Genomic DNA, 21,487 nt, shown 5'->3' with positions numbered 1-21,487 from the left:
GTCCCAAAATCCACAGAAAGACTCAATGTATTGCTCCATGTGAGCGATGCTGTTAGAGCAGTGAGCATAGCTGCCTTCCAAACAGCTGGAATAAAAACAGAAAATGCTGGAAATACTCAGCAGGTCAGGCAGCATCTGTGGAGAGAGAACAGTTAATGTTTCAGGTCAATGACCTTCCAAGCAGCTGTGCCCGGGTTTGATTCCCAGCCATTACAGTTTGGCGTTCCTTAAATTCCTCAGATGAGAAACTGAAAGATAGGAACTGAGTTGGGTACTGTCTCAAAGGAATTTTGTTTCCCAAACCAAGAAGTGTATAATTTGAATAAACATATTTCCAACACAGATTTCCTTCAAATTAAAGTTCAATTGAACTCTGATTTTACTCCTTTTTTATTGATAATTATTATTTGACCTGAATCATACAGTGGACTCAGAATAGAATTACTCAGATTCATTTTCCCACAGCTATTCCCGTTCCTTATAAAAAACAATTCCTGGATTCTGGAAGCTGTGGATTGGAGGGTAACAAACATATCCACACTATTCGAGAAAGGAAGGAGAGAGAAAGCAAAGAACTAGAGGCCAGTTTGCCTGACATCAGCAATGGGGAATGTGCTACAATCTATTATTACAGACATGGTAAATGGTGATGTGGAATATCAGAATATTGTTGGGCAGAGTCAACATGGATTTATTAAAAGGAAATTGTCAATGATAAATTATTAGAATATGTAGAGGTTGTAACTGCCAGGGTAGATAAGGGGAACCAGTGGATGTCGTCTGTTTGGATTTTCAAAAAGCATTCAATAAGTTATCAAACAAGAGGTTATTACACCAATGTAGGTCCCATGCGATTTGGGGATAATATATTAGTATAGATTGAGTATTAGTTAACAGACAAAAAACAGAGAGCAGGAATAACCGAGTCATTTTCTGTGGGAAAGCTGTAAGTAGTTGGATACTGCAAGGATTGGTGCTCGGGACTCAGTTATTTACATTCTGTATCAATGACTTAGATGAGGTGACTGAATGTAATGCTATCCATGTTTGCCGATGATATAAAGTGAGGTGGCAAAGTAAACTGTGAGGAAGATGCAAAGAGGGTAAAAATGGATTTAGACAGACTAAGTATGTGGGCAAGAACAAGAGAGATGGAATATAATGGGGAGAAGTGTAAAGTTACACACTTCAGCAGGAAAACAGGAATGCAGAACATTTTTGAAATTAGTGAGAGAATGGGAAATGTTTACATTCAGAGGGACCCGAGTGTCCTTGTCCAGGAATCACAGAAAGTTTACATGCAGGTACTCAACCAATTAGGAAAGCAAATGATATGTTTGTCTTTATTGCAAAGAGATTAGAGTAGGAGTATTTATTGCAATTATACAGGCCTTGGTGAGATCACACTTGGAGTGCTGTGCAGTTTTGGTCCCCTTATCTATGGAAGGATATACTTGCCTTAGAGGGAGTACAGAGATGTGTCAGTAGACTTCTTCCGAGGATGAGGGGATTGTCCTACGAGAAGAGATTGAATAGACTAGGCCTCTATTCCCTAGAATTCAGAAGAGCGAGAGGTAATCTCACTGGCACATAAAAAGCTTAGTGGCTTGACATGGTAAATGCTGGGAGGATGTTTCCTCTAGCTGGGCAATCTAGAACGAAGGGTTACAGTCTGAGTATAAAGGGCTTGGTCATATTTAACTGAGAAGAGGAGATTTTTATTCAGTCAAAGGGTTATGAATCTTTGGAAGTCTCTATCCCAGAGAGCTCTGGATGCTCAATCATTGTGTATATTCAAGAGAGATCGATAGGTTTTTGGATACTAAGGGAATCAAGGGGGCTGTGCCAGTGTGGTAAGATGGAGTTGAGATAGGAGAACAGTTGTTATCTTGTTGAATGGTGGAACTATTTCGATGGGCAGAGTGGCCACTCCTGCTCTTATTTCTTATGTAAACTTTCATTCCATCCCAGGGATTGTTTTATTCTTCAAAAAGAGAAATACTGCAGCCGCTAGAAATCTGAATAACAGAAGATGCTAGAAACACTCAGCAGTTCTAGAAGCATCTGTGGAGAGAAGAAGGTAGGGGCAATGTTTCAGGTCTATAGAAGGGTCACAGAACTGGACAATTAACCCGAGCTTCTCTTCTCCACAGTTGTTTCCGGACTGGCTGAGTGTTTCCAGAATTTGAGCTTTTTTTCTTTCTATATGTTATCTCTTTCACTTTTGACTGTTTGCTGTGAAATTTTCAGCATTGTGCTCAGTTCTTTGTGTAGTTATGTTTTCTTTATTTGAAGTAATGCAAATAGTATCCTGAAAAATCAGACAGAAATACTGCTCAATGTAGTGTAATATATAACAGGGCACATTTACAAATATCAGATCAATGCAGTCAAACATTTTTATTAAGAATTGATTACTTTTATTTATTTTATTTAGAGACACAGCACTGAAATAGGCCCTTCGGCCCACCAACAACCACCCATTTATACTAACCCTGTGCTGACCAACAACTACCCATTTATACTAACCCTGCAGTAATCCCATATTCCCTATCGCCTACCGACACTAGGGGCAATTTATAAGGGCCAATTTACCTATCAACCTGCAAGTCTTTGGCTGTGGGAGGAAACCGGAGCACCCAGCGAAAACCCACGCGGTCACAGGGAGAACTGGCAAACTCTGCACAGGCAATACCCAGAATCGAACCCAGGTCCCTGGAGCTGTGAGGCTGCAGTGCTAACCACTGCGCCACTGAACAGTATAAAAATGTGAAGCAATATGAGTGTAGCACAAAATGTAATACCTCACATTAGCTGCTTATTAACCCTGACAGACTGTGCCAATTTCTGCTTCTATGTTGCAGTTCTCCCTTTCAGCTAGCAACTGTCAGCAATCTGTGATACAGTGCAGTTTTGCAGATCAGACAGTCAGTCACAACATGCAATAATTGTTCAGATTATGTAGGACAGGTGGGATTTAGAAATACTGGGAATGGAGATGAGTTGTTATTGCATTGAGTTTGCCCAAAGATTAGAGACACCATTGTGGCAAATCAGTCTGTTGTCCTGTACAGGAGAATGAGAATCATTCTTTATTTGTGGCTGTCAGTCTCTATTACTGAGTGGGAGTGTGGGATTCATGCTGCATTGGTCAGTCTCTGGTACAAAGTGTCATATTCACTCTGAATGTATAAGGCTCTGGAACTGTTTGTGTGTGTGGAATTCATTCTGTATCTGTCAATCTCTGGTACTATATATGAATGCGGCATATATGTCATAGCTCTCAGTGTCACTGTATGTGTGTGTGGGTTTCATTTCATATCTGTCAGCCTCTGTTTCTGTACATGACTGTCAGATTCATACTGTGCCAAAATGTCCCTGTTGCTGTATGTGACTGTGTGATTCATTCTGTATCTGTCATTCCCTGGTACTATGTGTCAGTATAGACTCATTCTGTATCCCAGTCACATGCACTATATTTGAGTGTGCGATTAATTCTGTACCTTTAAGTCACTGATAATATATGTAAGTGTTGGATTACTGTTGGATCTCTCAGTTATTGTTTCTGTTGTGAACTTGGGATGAATTTAACATCTGTCAGTCTCTGGTACTGTTTATGAATGTGGGTTTTGTTCAATATCAGTCAGTCTCAGGTACTGCCTGTGAGTGTGGGTTTTGTTCAATATCAGTCAGTCTCAGGTACTGCCTGTGAGTGTTGGTTTTGTTCAATATCAGTCAGTCTCAGGTACTGCCTGTGAGTGTGGGTTTTGTTCAGTATCTGTTAGTCTGTGGCAATGCCTGTGAGTGTGGGTTTTGTTCAGTATCTGTCAGTCTCTGGTACTGCCTGTGTGTGGGATGCATTCATTAGCCATTAATCTCTGGGTTAGTTTGTCATTCTGGATTCACTCTACACAGAATTACATAGTATTAATAGTCCAACTCAGGAAGGGGCCATACTGGACCTGGTGTTGGGGAATGAGCCCGGCCAGGTGGTTGAAGTTTCAGTAGGGGACTATTTTGGGAATTCCGTAAGTTTTAGAACACTCATGGACAAAGACGAGAGTGGTCCTAAAGGAAGAGTGCTAAATAGGGGGAAGGCCAACTATACCAAAATTCGGCAGGAGCTGGGGAATGTAGATTGGGAGCAGCTGTTTGAAGATAAATCCACATTTGATATGTGGGAGGCTTTTAAAGAGAGGTTGATTTAGCGTGCAAGAGAGACATGTTCCTGTGAAAATGAGGGATAGAAAGGGCAAGATATGGGAACCATGGATGACAGGTGAAATTGTGAAACTAGCTAAGAGGAAAAAGGAAGCATACATAAGGTCTAGGCGGCTGAAGAAAGACGAAGCTTTGGAAGAATACCGGGAATGTAGGACCAATCTGAAACGAGAAATTAAGAGCAATAAAAGGGGTCATGAAATATCTTTAGCAAACAGGGTTAAGGAAAATCCCAAAGCCTTTTATTCATATATAAGGAGCAAGAGGGTAACTAGAGAAAGGATTGGACCACTCAAGGACAAAGGAGGAAAATTATATGTGGAGTCAGAGAAAATGGGTGAGATTCTAAATGAGTACTTTGCATCGGTATTCACTGAGGAGAGGGACATGACGGATGTTGAGGTTAGGGACAGATGTTTGATTACTCAAGGTCAAGTCGGCATAAGGAGGGAGGAAGTGTTGGGTATTCTAAAAGGCATTAAGGTGGACAAGTCCCCAGGTCCAGATGGGATCTATCCCATGTTTCTGAGGGAAGTGAGAGAGGAAATAGCTGGGGCCTTAACAGATATCTTTGCAGCATCCTTAAACACGGGTGAGGTCCCGGAGGACTGGAGAATTGCTAATGTTGTCCCCTTGTTTAAGAAGGGTAGCAGGGATAATCCAGGTAATTATAGACCGGTGAGTCTGACGTCAGTGGTAGGGAAGCTGCTGGAGAAGATACTGAGGGATAGGATCTATTCCCATTTGGAAGAAAATGGGCTTATCAGTGATAGGCAACATGGTTTTGTGCAGGGAAGGTCATGTCTTACCAACTTAATAGAATTCTTTGAGGAAGTGACAAAGTTGATTGATGAGGGAAGGGCTGTAGATATCATATACATGGACTTCAGTAAGGCGTTTGATAAGGTTCCCCATGGTAGGTTGATGGAGAAAGTGAAGTCGCATGGGGTCCAGGGTGTACTAGCTAGATGGATAAAGAACTGGCTGGGCAACAGGAGACAGAGAGTAGCAGTGGAAGGGAGTTTCTCAAAATGGAGACGTGTGACCAGTGGTGTTCCACAGGGATCCGTGCTGGGACCACTGTTGTTTGTGATATACATAAATGATTTGGAGGAAAGTATAGGTGGTCTGATTAGCAAGTTTGCAGCCAACACTAAGATTGGTGGAGTAGCAGGTAGTGACGGGGACTGTCAGAGAATACAGCAGAATATAGATAGATTGGAGAGTTGGGCAGAGAAATGGCAGATGGCGTTCAATCCAGGCAATTGCGATGTGATGCATTTTGGAAGATCCAATTCAAGAGTGAACTATACAATAAATGGAAAAGTCCTGGGGAAAATTGATGTTCAGAGAGATTTGGGTGTTTGGGTCCATTGTTCCCTGAAGGTGGCAACGCAGGGCAATAGAGTGGTCAAGAAGGCATCCGGCATGCTTTCCTTCATCGGACGCGGTATTGAGTACAAGAGTTCGCAGGTCATGTTACAGTTGTTTAAGACTTTGGTCGGCCACATTTGGAATACTGCGTGCAGTTCTGGTCGCCACATTACCAAAAGGATGTAGATGCTTTGGAGAGCGTGCAGAGGAGCTTCACCAGGATGTTGCCTGGTATGGAGGGCGCTAGCTATGAAGAGAGGTTGAGTAGATTAGGATTATTTTCATTAGAAAGACGGAGGTTGAGGGGGGACCTCATTGAGGTGTGCAAAATCATGAGAGGTATCGACAGGGTGGACAGCAAGAAGCTTTTTCCCCAGAGTGGGGGATTCAATTACTAGGGGTCACGAGTTCAAAGTGAGAGGGGAAAAGTTTAGGGGGGATATGCGTGGAAAGTTCTTTACGCAGAGGGTGGTGGGTGCCTGGAACGCGTTGCCAGTGGAGGTGGTAGACACGGGCACGATAGCGTCTTTTAAGATGTATCTAGACAGATACATGAATGGGCAGGAAGCAAAGAGATACAGACCCTTAGAAAATAGGCGACAGGTTTAGATAGAGGATCTGGATCGGCGCAGGCTTGGAGGGCCGAAGGGCCTGTTCCTGTGCTGTAATTTTCTTTGTTCTTTGTTCTTTATTTACAGCACAGACAGGCCATTCTGCCCATGTGCCAGTAGTTCCAATGAGCTTACTCCAACCCTACTTCATCTAATCCTATAAGCAAATCCCTTGAATTGTTTCTGCCTCATTTCATCATTTAGCTTGACGTTAAATGTAACAATGTTCAGCAGCTCAAGTGCTGTTAAAGCAGGGTAAAGAAGTTTCCCCTGAGTTATTTATTTGATTTATTACTGACTATTTCATATTCACAGCTTTGGACTCCACCACAAGTGGGAAACATCTCTACCTCTACCCTAACGAAACCCTTCATATTATTCAATGCTTCTATTAGGTGACCACTCAGAGAAAAGATCCCAGGCTTGTTCAATAGTTTGAACTCCTGTGGAACATATAGCTCGTTTTGCATTTATGGAATAAAAACTGTATCTCAGTCTGAAACTGTATGTGATTTTAGATTGGCATATAATGTGTAGCTCAGGCTGCAATAAATAACTGAGACAATAACTTTCACTCTAACACTAGAGTTTTGTGGAGTGCTATGTTATTTGTCTTTCAGTCTGTTCTGATAGAATATATAATTTTACCTTTAAGTCTGATGCAATGGGGGGTCGGTTACGGGGTCCGGGGCTGTGTTGTCCATTGGGGGCGGTTGGAGCTTTGAGGGCGGCCCTCCATGGGGAACAGGGTGCCCTATCAGGAGGACCGCCTGCAGCCTGTAAGAAAGACGCTTGGTTTTACCAGGGGAGGCGGTGGCGTAGTGGTATTGTCACTGGCCTAGTAACCCAGAGACCCAGGGTATTGCTCTGGGGACATGAGTTCAAATCCCACCACAGCAGAAGGTGGAATTTGAATTCAATTAATAAATCTGGAATTAAAAAGCGAGTCTAATGATGGCCATGAAACCATTGTCGATTGTTGTAAAAACCCAGCTGGGTCACGAATGTCCTTTAGGGAGGGAAATCTGCTGTCCTTAGCTGGTGTGGCCGACATGTGACTCCAGACCCACAGCAATGTGGTTGACTCTTACATGCCCTCTGAAATGGCCTAGCAAGCCACACAGTTGTATCTAACCACTATGAAGTCAATAAAAACAGCACTGTGGGTGTATCTACCCCACATGGACTGCAGCGGTTCAAGAAGGCAGCTCACCACAACCTTCTCAAGGGTAATTAGAGATGGGCAATAAATGCTGACCTGGCCAGCGATGTCCACATCCCATGAATGAATAAAAAAAACAGGCAGGGTTCTTGGTGCATTTGCCACACTGCCTCCCCGCCCCCAACCCAACCAAGGACAAAATACCCGCAGCGGAGAGAGGAGGCCCATAAGTGGCAGTTCATTGGCCAATTAAGGGCCTTGATTGGCCTGGGGCAGACAGGCTGTTTCTCCCTACCGCCGTTCCGTGTAATATTGCAGTGGGTGTGGGAGGGGGTCAGAAAATTTGCATCAGATTGGAAGTTGGCAGATGTTACACTGCTTTTCAGGAAAGGAGGGAGAGAGAAAACTGTGAACTACAGGTCAGTTAGCCTAACATCAGTCATTGGGAAAATGCAGGAAGTCTGAACAATGCACTGAGAAAAGCATTCAAACAAGTCAACATGAGTTTACTGAAGAGAAATCTTGTTGACAAATTTATGAGAGTTTTTTGAGGATATAACGAGTAGGGTAAAGGGAAACCAGTCGGATTCCTGGATTTCTGAAAAACATTCAACAAGGTGCCACACAAAAGGTTAATAGGGAAGATAATGACTCATGGAATTGGGGGTAATATATTAGCATGGATAAAGGATTGGTTAATGGATAGGAAGCAAAGACTGGGTATGAACGGATTGGCAGGTAGTGAATAATGGAGTGTTGCAAGGATAAGTGCTGGAGTCTCAGCTATTTACAATCTAAATTGATGACTTAAATGAAGAGACAGAGAGTAATGTATCTAAGTTTGCTGATGATACAAAGGTAGGTGGAAAGGGAAGCTGTGGGAGGACATAGAGAGGCTGCAAAGAGATATAGACAAGTTCAGTGAGTGGGCAAGAAGATGGTAGATGGAGTATAATGTAGGGAAGTGTGAAGTTCTTCACTTTGGTCATAAGAACAGAAAAGTAGAATATTTGATCAAAGGTGTGAAACTTGTAAGTGTTGGTGTTCAAAGAGACTTGACTGTTCTTGTACAAGGAATACAGAAAGTTAGCATGCAGGTACAACAAGCAATTAGGAAGGCAAATGGCGTGTTGGCCTTTATTGCGAGGGGATTAGAATACAGGAATAAAGAAGTGAGTTACAATTGTACAGGATTTCGGTGAGACCACATCTGGAATACAGTGTGACGTTTTGGTCTGCACACTTAAGAAAGGATATATGTGCATTGGAGGCGGTGCAGCAAATGTTCACTAAATTAGTCCCTGGGATGAGGGGATTGTCCTATGATGAGAGGCTGAGTAAATTGGGCCTATACTCTGGAGTTTAGAAGAATGAGAGGTGATCTCATTGAAACATACAAAATTCCAAAGGGGCTGGATAGGGGAAACACTGAGAGATTGTTTCTGCTGGTTGGAGAATCTAAAACATGGGGACACAGTCCCACGATAAGGGGCTGATCATTTAGGACTGAGATGAGGAGAAATTACTTCACTCAAAGGGTTGTGAATCTTTGAAATTTTCTACTCCAGAGGATTGTGGATGCTCCATCATTGAATACATGTAAAGCTGCGATAGACAGATTTTTGATCTCTCAGAGAATCAGGGGATAAGGCGAGCAGGCGGGAAAGTGGAATTGAAGCCTAAGATCATCCATGATGGTACTGAATGGCGGAGCAGGCTCCACGGGCCACATGATCTACTCCTGCTCCTATTTTGTGTGTTTTTGTGTTCTGACTACTTCTGCTGTTGGTGATTGTGGAACTGATGTCTCTGCTCTCTGTGACAGATACTGTACTTACTGTGTGTGAGGAGCTGGCTGCACTTCCCCTTGTGTCGAGGAATCACTACATTTATTCAGCTTCCTCAAGTATTGCCTGTTGAAAGAAAAAGTATTTATTATAATTCAGGAAGAGATGCGGTGGAAGTTACAAGAGAGACCAAAACAATTTTTCAATGAATAATCATTGTGAACAATCACAAAGGAAACCCAGCAATACAAACAGAGTAAGTGTCTGATTCCACTGCAGTCCTGCAGCCCCCAGCTACTGCATACCAGGGGCTTTGGCCATTTTACAACCATTTAATGACATCCAGAAACAATCCACTGGGCCATGAATGGGACTGACCAACGGAGCAGGGACTTTTACACAGGTCAGATTTCCAGTTCCCGCTCCCATGGTCTAACCGTTCCGGCGAAACCAAACAGCCGCTGTTTAAAATGTGTCCTTCACGCTTCTCACCTGGTGCCTATAATAGATTCACTTTGTGTAACTCCCCATATCCTGACTGTCCGCTTCTGTTTCCACACTTCACTGTCGAATAACAGTAAACTGTGGGAACAGGCTATATTGCTCTCTTTGCGCTGGCGCGGACACGATGGGCCGAATGGCCTCATTCTGTGCCGGAAATTTTCTATGTTTCTGGTTGAATTGTTGCAGAAATCTGGGCCTGCGCTCCCCTCCCCCAGCACGGCCTGTGAGCGGAAGAAGATGGTTTAAAACAGCCGCCAATGGAGAGATCCCGGTCCCGGGGGAAGGGAGCAAACAGCAGCCTCCTTCCAGCAGCACATCGCTTTGGGAGCGTGTCCGCAGATTGACTCAGAGATCAGCATCGAGTCCGGGGCAAGTTCAGAGGGAGGCGGGGGCTGTTTGTAAGAGGCGGAGTGGAGCTGGAAACGGTCCGGGAACATGGAGTGAGTGGCGAGGCCATTCTCCGGTTCTGTGTGGACAAGGGGATGGAGACAGAATGTGAAGAAACTTACTGTAGTGGAGTGAAACACTGACAATATTTGTGCGGCTGGGGTTCTTTTCTGGTATCCATAATGATTATTATTTGAGAGATTAAATTAATCAAAACTCTGTATCTTCGATCTACCTGTATTTCAGTTATAAACATACTTTTGTTCAAACAGACAAATAATTGAATGAACCAGAATAAATGTGATGTTTCCTCCACCCAAGTTACAAGGAAGAGTGTCACCAGCTCCTTCTCACACAGTCCGTACATTATCACTCACAGAGCGCAGAGACACAGACAGGTCATCAGTTCCACAGTCTCAGACAGCAGAAATAGTTCCAGAGACACATTTTCAATCCATCAATCAAACAGAACAGGAGAGACAGACGTTGTTTCCATGTCACCCCAACTCAGTACCACTGACAGGTAGATACATAAATCCCAGTCCAAATTCTCACTCACGATCAAATTATCAGTGTGTCAATCCCACATAAGAGCAACCTCAGCTACAAATTAAACACACATCGAACTGACACATGGTTCCTGTTTCAAAGTTACAGAAATAACCTCAATAATGTACTCTGAGATTCAAGTTAAATACCAGCCCAATATTTACACAGGTTATGAGTTTATAATCAGTATTAATTTAGTTTAGATTAGTTTAGAGATACAGCACTGAAACAGGCCCTTCGGCCCACCGAGTCTGTGCCGACCATCAACCCCCATTTATACTAATCCTACACTAATCCCATATTCCTGCCACATCCCCATCTGTCCCTATATTTCCCTACCACCTAACTATACTAGGGGCAATTTATAATGGCCAATTTACCTACCAACCTGCAAGTCTTTTGGCTTGTGGGAAGAAACCGGAGCACCCGGAGAAAACACACGCAGATACAAGGAGAACTTGCAAACTCCACACAGGCAGTACCCAGAATTGAACCCGGGTCACTGGAGCTGTGAGGCTGCGGTGCTAACCACTGCGCCACTGTGCCGCCCATCATGTTTCCAGACATATACATTAGACTCAAGTCCAAATCTCAAGTGCATAATCAGATTGAGAGATTCTGAAATATAGTATAACCTGAGATACAAACTCAGATTCCAGTTTAAAACTCATCCGGATTGTGAAACTAAAAGATACATTATAAATTTGATCAGTATAGTCTGAGCTATAAATTACATACCAGTCCTGAAACCTCATAGTGTCAGATGGAAGATACTGTACAATTCCAGACTGAGCTCATTTTACACACAAGTCCAAGATTCTCCCTCAGAGTCAGACTGAATGGCATTGATCAAATTGATTAGTACAGCCTGAGTTACACTTGCACACCAATCCTGTATCAGATTGTAGGATACATTATCTTTCACTATTGTGTTCACAGTGACAGATATTTAATACTAAGCAAAACCTCAAATATATTGTCTGCTTAAAACCTACCACATCAGTGGCCTGTTGCTGTGCTGACATTTTATGTAGAATAAATCCAGACTTGTCATCAGTCCCAGGGACGGAAGATTATATAATGAATCCCACACTCACACAGAGTACCAGATACTGACAGATAGATAGTGATGCTGAAACACATGCTCAGTGCCAGATGCTGAAAGATATAGGTTGATTACTGCACTCACTCACAGTACCTCAGCCTGAGTCATCTAAAGCAACCTAACACACAAATAGTAGCACTGAGAGACTGAGAAAGAGTCCAAAACTCACTCAGAGTAACAGACACTGACAGATACAAACTGAAAACTACACACACATGGATATAGGATTGGATAACTCACAGGAAACAGAGAGTGGGGATAAATGGGGCATATTCAGATTGGCAAACTGTAACTAATGGATTGTCACAGGGACCAGTGCTGGTGCCCCAACTATTTATGATCTATATTAATAATTGCATGAAGGCACCGAGTGTACTGTTGCCTAATTTATGGGTGGTACAAAGATAGGTAGGAAAGAAAGTTGTGAGGAGGACATAAAGTGTCTGCAAAGAGATATAGATAGGTTAAGTCAGTGGGCAAAAGTTTGGCAGATGGAGTATAATATGGGAAAATGTGAGATTGCCTACTTTGGCAGGAAGAATAGAAAAACAGAATATTACTTACATAGAGAGACTGCAAAATGCTGCTGTACTGAGGGATCTGGGTGCCAGGTACATGAATTACAAAAAAGTTAGCATGAAGGTATAGCAAGTAATTAGGAAGGCAAATGGAATGTTGGCATTTTTAGCAAGGGGAATGGAGTATAAAAGTAGGGAAGTTTTGCTGTAACTGTACAGGGCATTAGTGGCATCCCAACTAAAGTACTTCATACAGTTTTGGTCTCCTTACTTAAGGAGGGATATACTTGTATTGGAATCAGTTCAAAGAATGTTCACTAGGCTGATTCCTGGGATGAAGGGTTGACTTGTGAGAATAAGTTGAGCAGATTGGGCCTCTACTCACTGGAGTTTAGAAGATTGAGAGGTGATCTTATTGAAATCTATAAGATTCTCAGTGGGCTGCACAGGTAGATGCTGGGAAGATGTTTCTCCTTGTGGGGGAATGTAGAATTAGGGGCCACAGTTTCAAGATAAGCGGTCTCCCATTCAAGAAGGAGTTGAGGAGGAATTTCTTCTGTCAGAGGGTTGCTCATCTTTGGAATTCTGTTCTCCAGAGGACTGTGGAGGCTGGGTCATTTGATATATTCAAAGCTGTGATAGACAGATTTTTTGATGTACAAGGGAGTCATTGGTCATGGGCGCAGGCAGGAAAGTGGAATTAAGGCCTCAATCAGAACAGGCATGATCATATTGAATGGCAGAGCAGGATTTATGGGCCACATGGCCTTCTGGAGGCAATCCTGAGTGTCATTGTCAATGTCTGCCCTTGGTGACAGGAGGCTCCCAAGGTATGAGCAGTGATCCACATTGTCCAGTGATTCGCCATGGATCTTGACAGTCGGAGGCAGTGTCGGGGAGCAGGCTGGCAGAGGACCTTAGCTTTCCGGATGTTTTGCTTTCAGACAATTCTTTCATACGCCTCCATGAATGCATCGATGAGGGTTTGAATTTGGCCTCTGAGTGTGCGCATATGCAAGCGTTGTCAGCATACTGCAGCCCGATGACAGATGTTGGAGTGGCCTTGCTTCTGGACTGGAGGCAATGTAGGTTCAATAGTTTCCCACTCGTCCTATCGAGTAGATCTACTTACCCGAACTAAAGAACAGCTGATGGGCTGAAAGAGTGCAGGAAATACAGCAACTTGCTGACAGCCACGACATGTGTGGATTCTTCAGCACCGTCAAGACCATTTATGGCCCAAATTACCAAGGACCTACCCTACTGAGAGTAAAGAATGGAGTTACACTGATCAAGGTCAGAGAGGCAGTCAGCACTCGTTGGAAGTAGCACTTTGAAGATCTCCGAAATCGCAACTCAGTCCTTGATGCAAGTGCCCTTGACCGCATTCCACAGCATGTTACTCACCATGACGTCAGCATTATCAAAAGGATGTGGATGCTTTGGAGAGGGTGCAGAGGAGGTTCACCAGGATGTTGCCTGGTATGGAGGGCGCTAGCTATGAAGAGAGGTTGAGCAGATTAGGATTATTTTCATTAGAAAGACGGAGGTTGAGGGGGGACCTGATTGAGGTGTACAAAATCATGAGAGGTATAGACAGGGTGGATAGCAAGAGGCTTTTTCCCAGAGTGGGGGTTTCAATTACTAGAGGACACGAGTTCAAAGTGAAAGGGGAAAAGTTTAGGGGGGATATGCGTGGAAAGTTCTTTACGCAGAGGGTGGTGGGCAGCTGGAACGCATTGCCAGCGGAGGTGGTAGATGCGGGCACGATGGAGTCTTTTAAGATGTATCTAGACAGATACATGAATGGGCAGGAAGAAAAGAGATACAGAACCTTAGAAAATAGGCGACATGTTTAGAGAGAGGATCTGGATCGGCGCAGGCTTGGAGGGCCGAAGGGCCTGTTCCTGTGCTGTAATTATCTTTGTTCTTTGTTCTTTTAGCACAATACCAGCCCAACAGAAATTGAAAAGGCAATCTAACAGCAAAAAAAAAATGAAGGCCACCGGCATAGATGGAATTCCCTCTGAAAATCTAAAATACGACAGAGAAGAACACTTAACACAAATACATGGTCTCATTTCCCTCAGCTGGAAGGACGAGAGCATGCCAGGGATCACTGAGATGCCGTCATTGTGATCATCACCAAAAATGGTGACAAGACCGACTGTGGTAATGACAGAGGGGTATCCCAGCTGTTCACCACAGGGAAGGTCATCACAAGAGTCCTTCTCAACTTTCTCCTCCCCGTGGCTGAAGACCTCCTACTGGAATCACAATGTGGATTCTGTCCATCAAGAGACACAGTGGACATGATCTTCACAGCAAGACAACTCCAAGAAAATGTAGGGAGCAGCAGCAACCTTTCTACCTGGTCTTCTCTGACCTGACAAAGGCCTTCGACTCTACCAACCAGGAGGGATTATGGAACGTCCTCCACAATTTGGCTGCCAGAAAAATTCGTCACCAACCTCCAACGACTGCATGATGACATGCAAGCTGTAATCCTTCCCAACGGTCCTACCACTGACCCAATCCCAATGCAAACTGGGGTCAACTAAGGCTGTCATCGCAGCAACGCTCTTTTCCATCTTCTTGCCGCAACACTCCACCTCAACTCCTCACACTCAAACACAGCAACAGAGACTGACAGATACAGAATGGATGTCATACTCAAACACAGTACCAGAGTCTGACAGATACAGTGGTGCAGTGGTTAGCACTGCAGCCTCACAGCTCCAGGGACCCGGGTTTGATTCTGGGTACTGCCTGTGCAGAGTTTGCAAGTTCTCCCTGTGACCGCGTGGGTTTTCGCCGGGTGCTCCGGTTTCCTCCCACCGCCAAAGACTTGCAGGCTGATCGGTAAATTGGTCATTGTAAATTGCCCCTCGTGTAGGTTGGGATTACTGCAGGGTTAGTATAAATGGGTGGTTGTTAGTCGGCACAGACTCGGTGGGCGGAAGGGCCTGTTTCAGTGCTATATCTCGAAATAAATAAATACGTAATGAATCCATACAGCACCAGAGACTGAGAGCTGCCGAATAACAGAACACACTCAAACACAGGAGCAGAGAATAAAAGAAATGGAATTAAATGCAGACTCACATGCAATAGCAGAGACACAACGACACAGAATCATCAATAAGTGTCCTCCCAACAACATGCAGAACATGTTGAGAGCTTGACACAGGGATCGCCACTTTCAATATAAACTGGAGCTGGGGAGTGTCTTTGTGAAACATACTTCCTGATTGCAGTCCGAATGTTTGTGATTGGCTGCAAAGTTTGAATGTGATTGGATGGTGAAGGACACCAAATTATAGTATTACAATATAAACCCATTGTGACATCACTCCCAATCACCCAATCACAATCTTTCCTTTTCCCCATCCCTCATTAGCATAGAGCTGTGGGATTGTCTATTTAATCCGCACTCGGAAGGGGTCTGGTTTATTTCTGTGTCTGAAATTGAATCTGAAGATGGTTGAGGAGAAGAAGAAAGCAGTTGCTAAGAGGGGCGCCAAGAAAACTGTGAGTAAACCGTCAGCAAAGGGAGGCAAAAGGCGGAGAAAGTCGAGGAAGGAGAGTTACTCCATCTACATCTACAAAGTGATGAAGCAGGTTCACCCCGACACCGGCATCTCTTCCAAGGCCATGAGCATCATGAACTCGTTTGTGAACGATATTTTCGGGCGCATCGCGGGTGAGGCTTCCCGCCTGGCATATTACAACAAGCGCAGAACCATCAGCTCCCGGGAGATCCAGACCGCCGTGCGCCTGCTGCTGCCCGGGGAGCTGGCCAAGCACGCCGTGTCGGAAGGGACAAAGGCGGTGACTAAGTACACCAGCTCCAAGTAAAACTGCACAATGGACTGAAAAACAGATCAAACACAACGGCTCTTTTAAGAGCCACCCACAATCTCTCTGAAAAAACTACATCATCATCTCTCTGGTTTTGATTTGTTTTGTTTTTTATACGAAGAGTCTGGAACTTTCTAATTGCCTTTCTGATCTCTTTTAACCCCATGGATTCTGGGTGATTCAGTTTGATCTTTGTGTCTCTATTTAATAATGCGGCGTAAATTAATTACTGATCACTGACCCCATGTACGCTTTGCTCTCGGACTATTCTCCGTCCTTTTTGAAACAGTCTGTAAGCGGCGGCAGAAAGTCTCATTCACAGCATTCTGGAAGCGGACACATTTCAGGTCAATCTTTGTCAAAATACCGCATCACTGATTCCAGATTGAACTTATTTGTCGGAGACAAAGTGTTTTACTGTCAGGAGTTGAAATGTGAGACTGAGGTTTCCTACAACAGCGGGGTTTCTAGAAAATGTACTTATTAATTATTGAGGCCGAGCTTGAACAAGGGAAACAAGTGACAGAACTGATGTCAGCTTTTATTGACGAAATAATACAGTCGCGAAAATGAACGCGCGTCCGAGATCAAAGCAAACATGGGGTCAGTGATCAGTAATTAATTTACACGGCATTAAGTAGAGACACAAAGATCCCAACAGTGAAAGTGAATCACCCAGAATCCATGGGGTTAAAACAGAGATCACAAAGGCAATTAGAAAGTTCCAGACTCTTAAAAACAAATCGATACCATAGAGATGATGATGTAGCTTTTTCAGAGAGATTGTGGGTGGCTCTTAAAAGAGCCGTTGTGTTTGGGATGTTTTTCAGTCCATTGTGCAGTTTTACTTGGAGCTGGTGTACTTGGTCACCGCCTTTGTCCCTTCCGACACGGCGTGCTTGGCCAGCTCCCCGGGCAGCAGCAGGCGCACGGCGGTCTGGATCTCCCGGGAGCTGATAGTGCTGCGCTTGTTGTAATGGGCCAGGCGGGAAGCCTCACCCGCGATGCGCTCGAAAATATCGTTCACAAACGAGTTCATGATGTTCATGGCCTTGGAGGAGATGCCGGTGTCGGGGTGAACCTGCTTCATCACTTTGTAGATGTAGATGGAGTAACTCTCCTTCCTCGACTTTCTCCGCCTCTTACCGCCCTTTGCTGATGGTTTACTCACAGTTTTCTTGGCGCCCTTCTTAGCAGCTGCTTTCTTCTTCTCCTCAACCATCTTCAGGTCCAATTGCAGTCACAGAAATAAACCAAACCCCTTCCGAGTGCGGATTAAATAGACAATCCCACAGCTCTATGCTAATGAGGGATGGGGGAAAGTAAAGATTGTGATTGGGTGATTGGGAGTGATGTCAAAACGGTTTAATATTGTAATTCTCTAATTGGTGTCTTCCGCCATCCAATCAGAATAAATATTTGCAACCAATCACAAACACCCTTCCTGCAATCAGGAAGCATATTTCACAAAGACTCTCTCCAGCCCCAGTTTCTAGTAAAACAGTCGCTCCATGTGTGAAGCTCCCTGGAAATGTCCTGGCTGTTGTTGGGAGGACACTTTTTGACTGATTCTGTGTCGTTGTGTCTCTGCTATTGCATGTGAGTTTGCAATTAATTCCGTTTATTTTTACTTTCTGCTACTGTGTTTCAGTGTTTTATGTAATTTGGCAACTCTCAGTCTCTGGTTCCGTGTCAGTGCGCCATTTTCCCACACTCTCTTGGCCAGTCTGGACATAGCAGTGGAAGCCTTTCCCATGTGCTTGTTGACTTCTGCATCGGGAGACAGGTTACTGGTGATAGTTGAGCCTGGATAGGTGAACTCTTGAACCACTTCCAGAGCGTGTTCGCCCATATTGATGGATGGAGTATTTATAATGTCCTGTCCCATGATGTTCGTTTTCTTGAGGCTGATGGTTTGGCCAAATTCGTTGCAGGCAGCCGCAATGCTGTCAATGAGTCTCTGCAGACACTCTTCAGTGTGGGATGTTAATGCAGCATCGTCAGCAAAGAGGAGTTCCCTGATGCGGACTTTCTGTACTTTGGTCTTCGCTCTTAGACGGGCAAGGTTGAACAAACTGCCATCTGATCTTGGAGGAAAATTCCTTCTTCTGAAGACTTGAACGCATGTTAGAGCAGCAGGGAGAAGAAGATCCCAAACAATGTAGATGCGAGAACACTGCTATGTCCAGACTGGCCAAGTGAGTGTGGGGAAATGGCACACTGACACGGAACACAAAAGTCCAAGTATATCAAGCCTGCGTCCTCAGTACTTTGCTCTACGGCAGCGAGGCCTGGACAATGTATGTCAGCCAATAGCGATGTCTCAATACATTCCATCTTTGCTGCCTCTGGAGAATCCTTGGCATCAGGTGGCAGGACCGTATCTCCAACACAGAAGTCATTGAGGTGGTCAACATCCCCAGCATATACACCCTACGGAGCCAGCGGCGCTTGAGATGGCTTGGCCATGTGAGCCGCATGGAAGATGGCAGGATCCCCAAGGACACATTGTACAGCAACCTCGTCACTGGTATCAGAACCACCGACCATCCATGTCTCCACTTTAAAGTCGTTTGCAAACACGACATGAAGTCCTGTGACATTGATCACAAGTCGTGGGAGTCAGTTGCCAGTGATCGCCAGAGCTGGCGGACAGCCATAAATGCGGAGCTAAAGTGTGGTGAGTCGAAGAAACTTAGCAGTTGGCAGGAAAAAAGACAGAAGCTCAAGGGGAGAGCCAACTGTGTAACAGCCCCAACAACCAATTTTATCTGCAGCACCTGTGGAAGAGTCTGTCACTCTAGAATTTGCCTTTATAGCCATTCCAGGCGCTGCTTCACAAACCACTGACAAGCTCCAGGCGCTTACCCATTGTCTCTCGAGACAAGGAGGCCAAAGAAGAAGAAAAGAAGTCTCCGGTGCTGTGTGGATTCATTCTGTATCTATCAGACTCCGGTACTGTGAGTGTGACATCCATTCTGTATCTGTCAGTCTCTGGTACTGTGAGTGTGACATCCATTCTGTATCTGTCAGTCTGTGGTACTGTGAGTGTGACATCCATTCTGTATCTGTCAGTCTCTGGTACTGTGAGTATGAGGAGATGAGGTGGAGTGTTGTGGCAAGGATGATGGAAACGAGCATTGGTGCGATGACACAGCCTTGCTCGACCCCAGTTTGCATTGGGATTGGGTCAGTGGTAGGTCCGTTGGGAAGGATTACGGCTTGCATGTCATCATGCAGTCGTCAGAGGATGATGATGAATTTCTCTGGGCAGCCAAATTTGAGGACGTTCCATAATCCCTCCTGGTTGGTAGAGTCGAAGGCCTTTGTCAGGTCAGAGAAGACCAGGTAGAAAGGTTGCTGCTGCTCCCTACATTTTCTTGGACTTGTTTTGCTGTGAAGATCATGTCCATTGTGCTACTTGATGGACAGAATCCACATTGTGATTCCAGCAGGAGCTCTTCAGCCACGGGGAAGAGGCAGTTGAGAAGGACTCTTGTGATGGCCTTCCCTGTGGCGGACAGCAGGGATACCCTTCTGTAGTTACCACAGTCAGTCTTGTCACCTTCTTTAAAGATGATCACTATTACAGTGTCTCGGAGATCCCCTGTCATGCTCTCCTCCTTCCAAATGAGGGAAATGAGACCATGTATTTGTGTCAAGAGTGCTTCTCTGCCAGATTTTAGAATTTTGATGGGAATTCCATCTATGCCAGCGGCCTTATTGTTTTTTAGCTGTCAGATGGCCTTTTCAATCTCTGTCAGCCTGGGATTGTGCTGACAGCACGGTGGGTAGCATGCTGTGGAATGCGGTCAAGGGCACTCGCATCAAGGACTGAGTCACGATTGAGGAGATCTTCAAAGTGCTCCTTGCAACGAGTGCAGAATGCCTATCTGTCCTTGATCAGTGTCACTCCATTCTTTTGCTCTCAGTGGGGTAGGTCCTTGGGTACGTGGGCCGTGAATGGTCTTGACTGTGCTGAAGAATCCTCACATGTCGTGGCTGTCAGCAAGTTTTTGTAGTTCCAGTGTTCTTTCAGCCCATCAGCTGTTCTTTAGGTCGCATGTGTAGATCTACTCTACAGGACGAGTGGGAAACTATTTAACATATGTCATCAAGCTGCAGTATGCTGACGACGCCTGCGTATGTGCACACTCAGAGGCCAAGCGTCAAACCCAGATCAATGCATTCACGGAGGTGCATGAAATAATTGGCCTTAAGCAAAACATCCAGAAGACAAAGGTCCTCTACCAGCCTGCTCCCCGACACTGCCCCTCGACTATCAAGATCCACGGCGAACCACTGGGCAATGTGGATCACTGCTCATACCTTGGGAACCTCCTGTCACCAAGGACAGATATCGACAATGACACTCAGCATCACGTCTAGTGTGTCAGCGTAGCCTTCAGTCATCTGTGGAAAAGAATGTTTGATGACAAAGAACTCAAATCAGACACCAAGCTCATGGTTGACATGGCTGCAGTGTTACCTGCCCTCCTGTATGTGTCAGAAACATGGATACTGTACAGCAGACATCTCAAAGTCCTGGAGAGATATCACCGGTGGTGATTCCGCAAGATCCTGCAAATTCAGTTGCAGGACAGGCGCTGCAATATCAGTGTCCTCTCTCAGGCCAACATCCCCAGTATCGAGACACTGGTCATGGCTAGTCAGTTATGTTGGACGGGCCACATCATCCCCATGCCTGACGCCAGAGTCCCAAAACAAGCTTTCTACTCTGAACTCCATCAGGGCAAGAAGCTACCAGGAGGGCAGAGGAAACATTACAAGAATTTCCTTCAAGACATCCTGAAAAGCCCTGACATCTGCACTGATTCATGGGCATCTCTTGCCTGAGACCACCCAAAATGGAGAAGAAGCATCCGCGAAGGTGCCAGCCAGTTTGAAATTCGTCGACATGCCCAGGAAGCAACCAAATGCAAACAGTGGAAGGAGTATTTGGAAATTGGAGAATCCCATTCACCCACTTCACCAAGCACCATCTGCCCCACCTGTGGCCGAGTGTGTGGATCAAGAATTGGACTATTCACTTGCCTAAGGAACCACAACCCTGGAGTGGAAGAAAGTCATCCTCATTCCCGAGGGAGTTCCGAAGAAGAAGTTTAGTGTGACATCCATTCTGCATCTGTCAGTCTCTGGTATTGAATATGAGTGTGGGATTCATTCAGTATCTGTCGGTCCCTTGTACTGTGTTTGAGTGCAGTTTTCAGGCTGTATCTATTAGTATCTTGTGTGTGAGTTTTGTATTCATCTGCATCTTTCAACATTATTTGAGTTTTGTAGCCATTCTGAACTGACCCTTGGTAATGTATGTGTGTTTGAGGGTGATTGTTTACTTGTAAATCTGTTGTCCTGTACATGAGCGTGAGATTCATTCTGTATAACTC

General features: G+C 44.8%; 2 protein-coding genes across 2 annotated transcripts; one reads left to right on the top strand and one right to left on the bottom strand.

Moving 5' to 3' along the window:
- The first annotated feature begins 15,698 nt into the window (after nucleotides 1-15,698).
- On the top strand, nucleotides 15,699-16,076 carry LOC137362403 (histone H2B 1/2-like). Its single transcript, XM_068026807.1, has one exon. It carries the CDS (start codon nucleotides 15,699-15,701, stop codon nucleotides 16,074-16,076), a length of 378 nt encoding a protein of 125 aa, XP_067882908.1.
- An 847-nt stretch (nucleotides 16,077-16,923) lies between these two features.
- Nucleotides 16,924-17,301, bottom strand: LOC137362402 (histone H2B 1/2-like). Its single transcript, XM_068026806.1, has one exon. It carries the CDS (start codon nucleotides 17,299-17,301, stop codon nucleotides 16,924-16,926), a length of 378 nt encoding a protein of 125 aa, XP_067882907.1.
- Between the last annotated feature and the right edge of the window lie 4,186 nt (nucleotides 17,302-21,487).

The sequence above is a fragment of the Heterodontus francisci genome, unplaced genomic scaffold (assembly GCF_036365525.1).
Source record: "Heterodontus francisci isolate sHetFra1 unplaced genomic scaffold, sHetFra1.hap1 HAP1_SCAFFOLD_52, whole genome shotgun sequence".
Classification (NCBI taxonomy): domain Eukaryota; kingdom Metazoa; phylum Chordata; class Chondrichthyes; order Heterodontiformes; family Heterodontidae; genus Heterodontus; species Heterodontus francisci.
Note: the sequence above shows the minus strand (reverse complement) of the source record. Positions and strands in the feature narration are given on the sequence as shown.

Coding starts and splice junctions, on each gene's coding strand:
- LOC137362402 (XM_068026806.1), bottom strand. CDS start 17,301: ATGGTTGAGGAGAAGAAGAAAGCAGCTGCTAAGAAGGGCGCCAAGAAA.
- LOC137362403 (XM_068026807.1), top strand. CDS start 15,699: ATGGTTGAGGAGAAGAAGAAAGCAGTTGCTAAGAGGGGCGCCAAGAAA.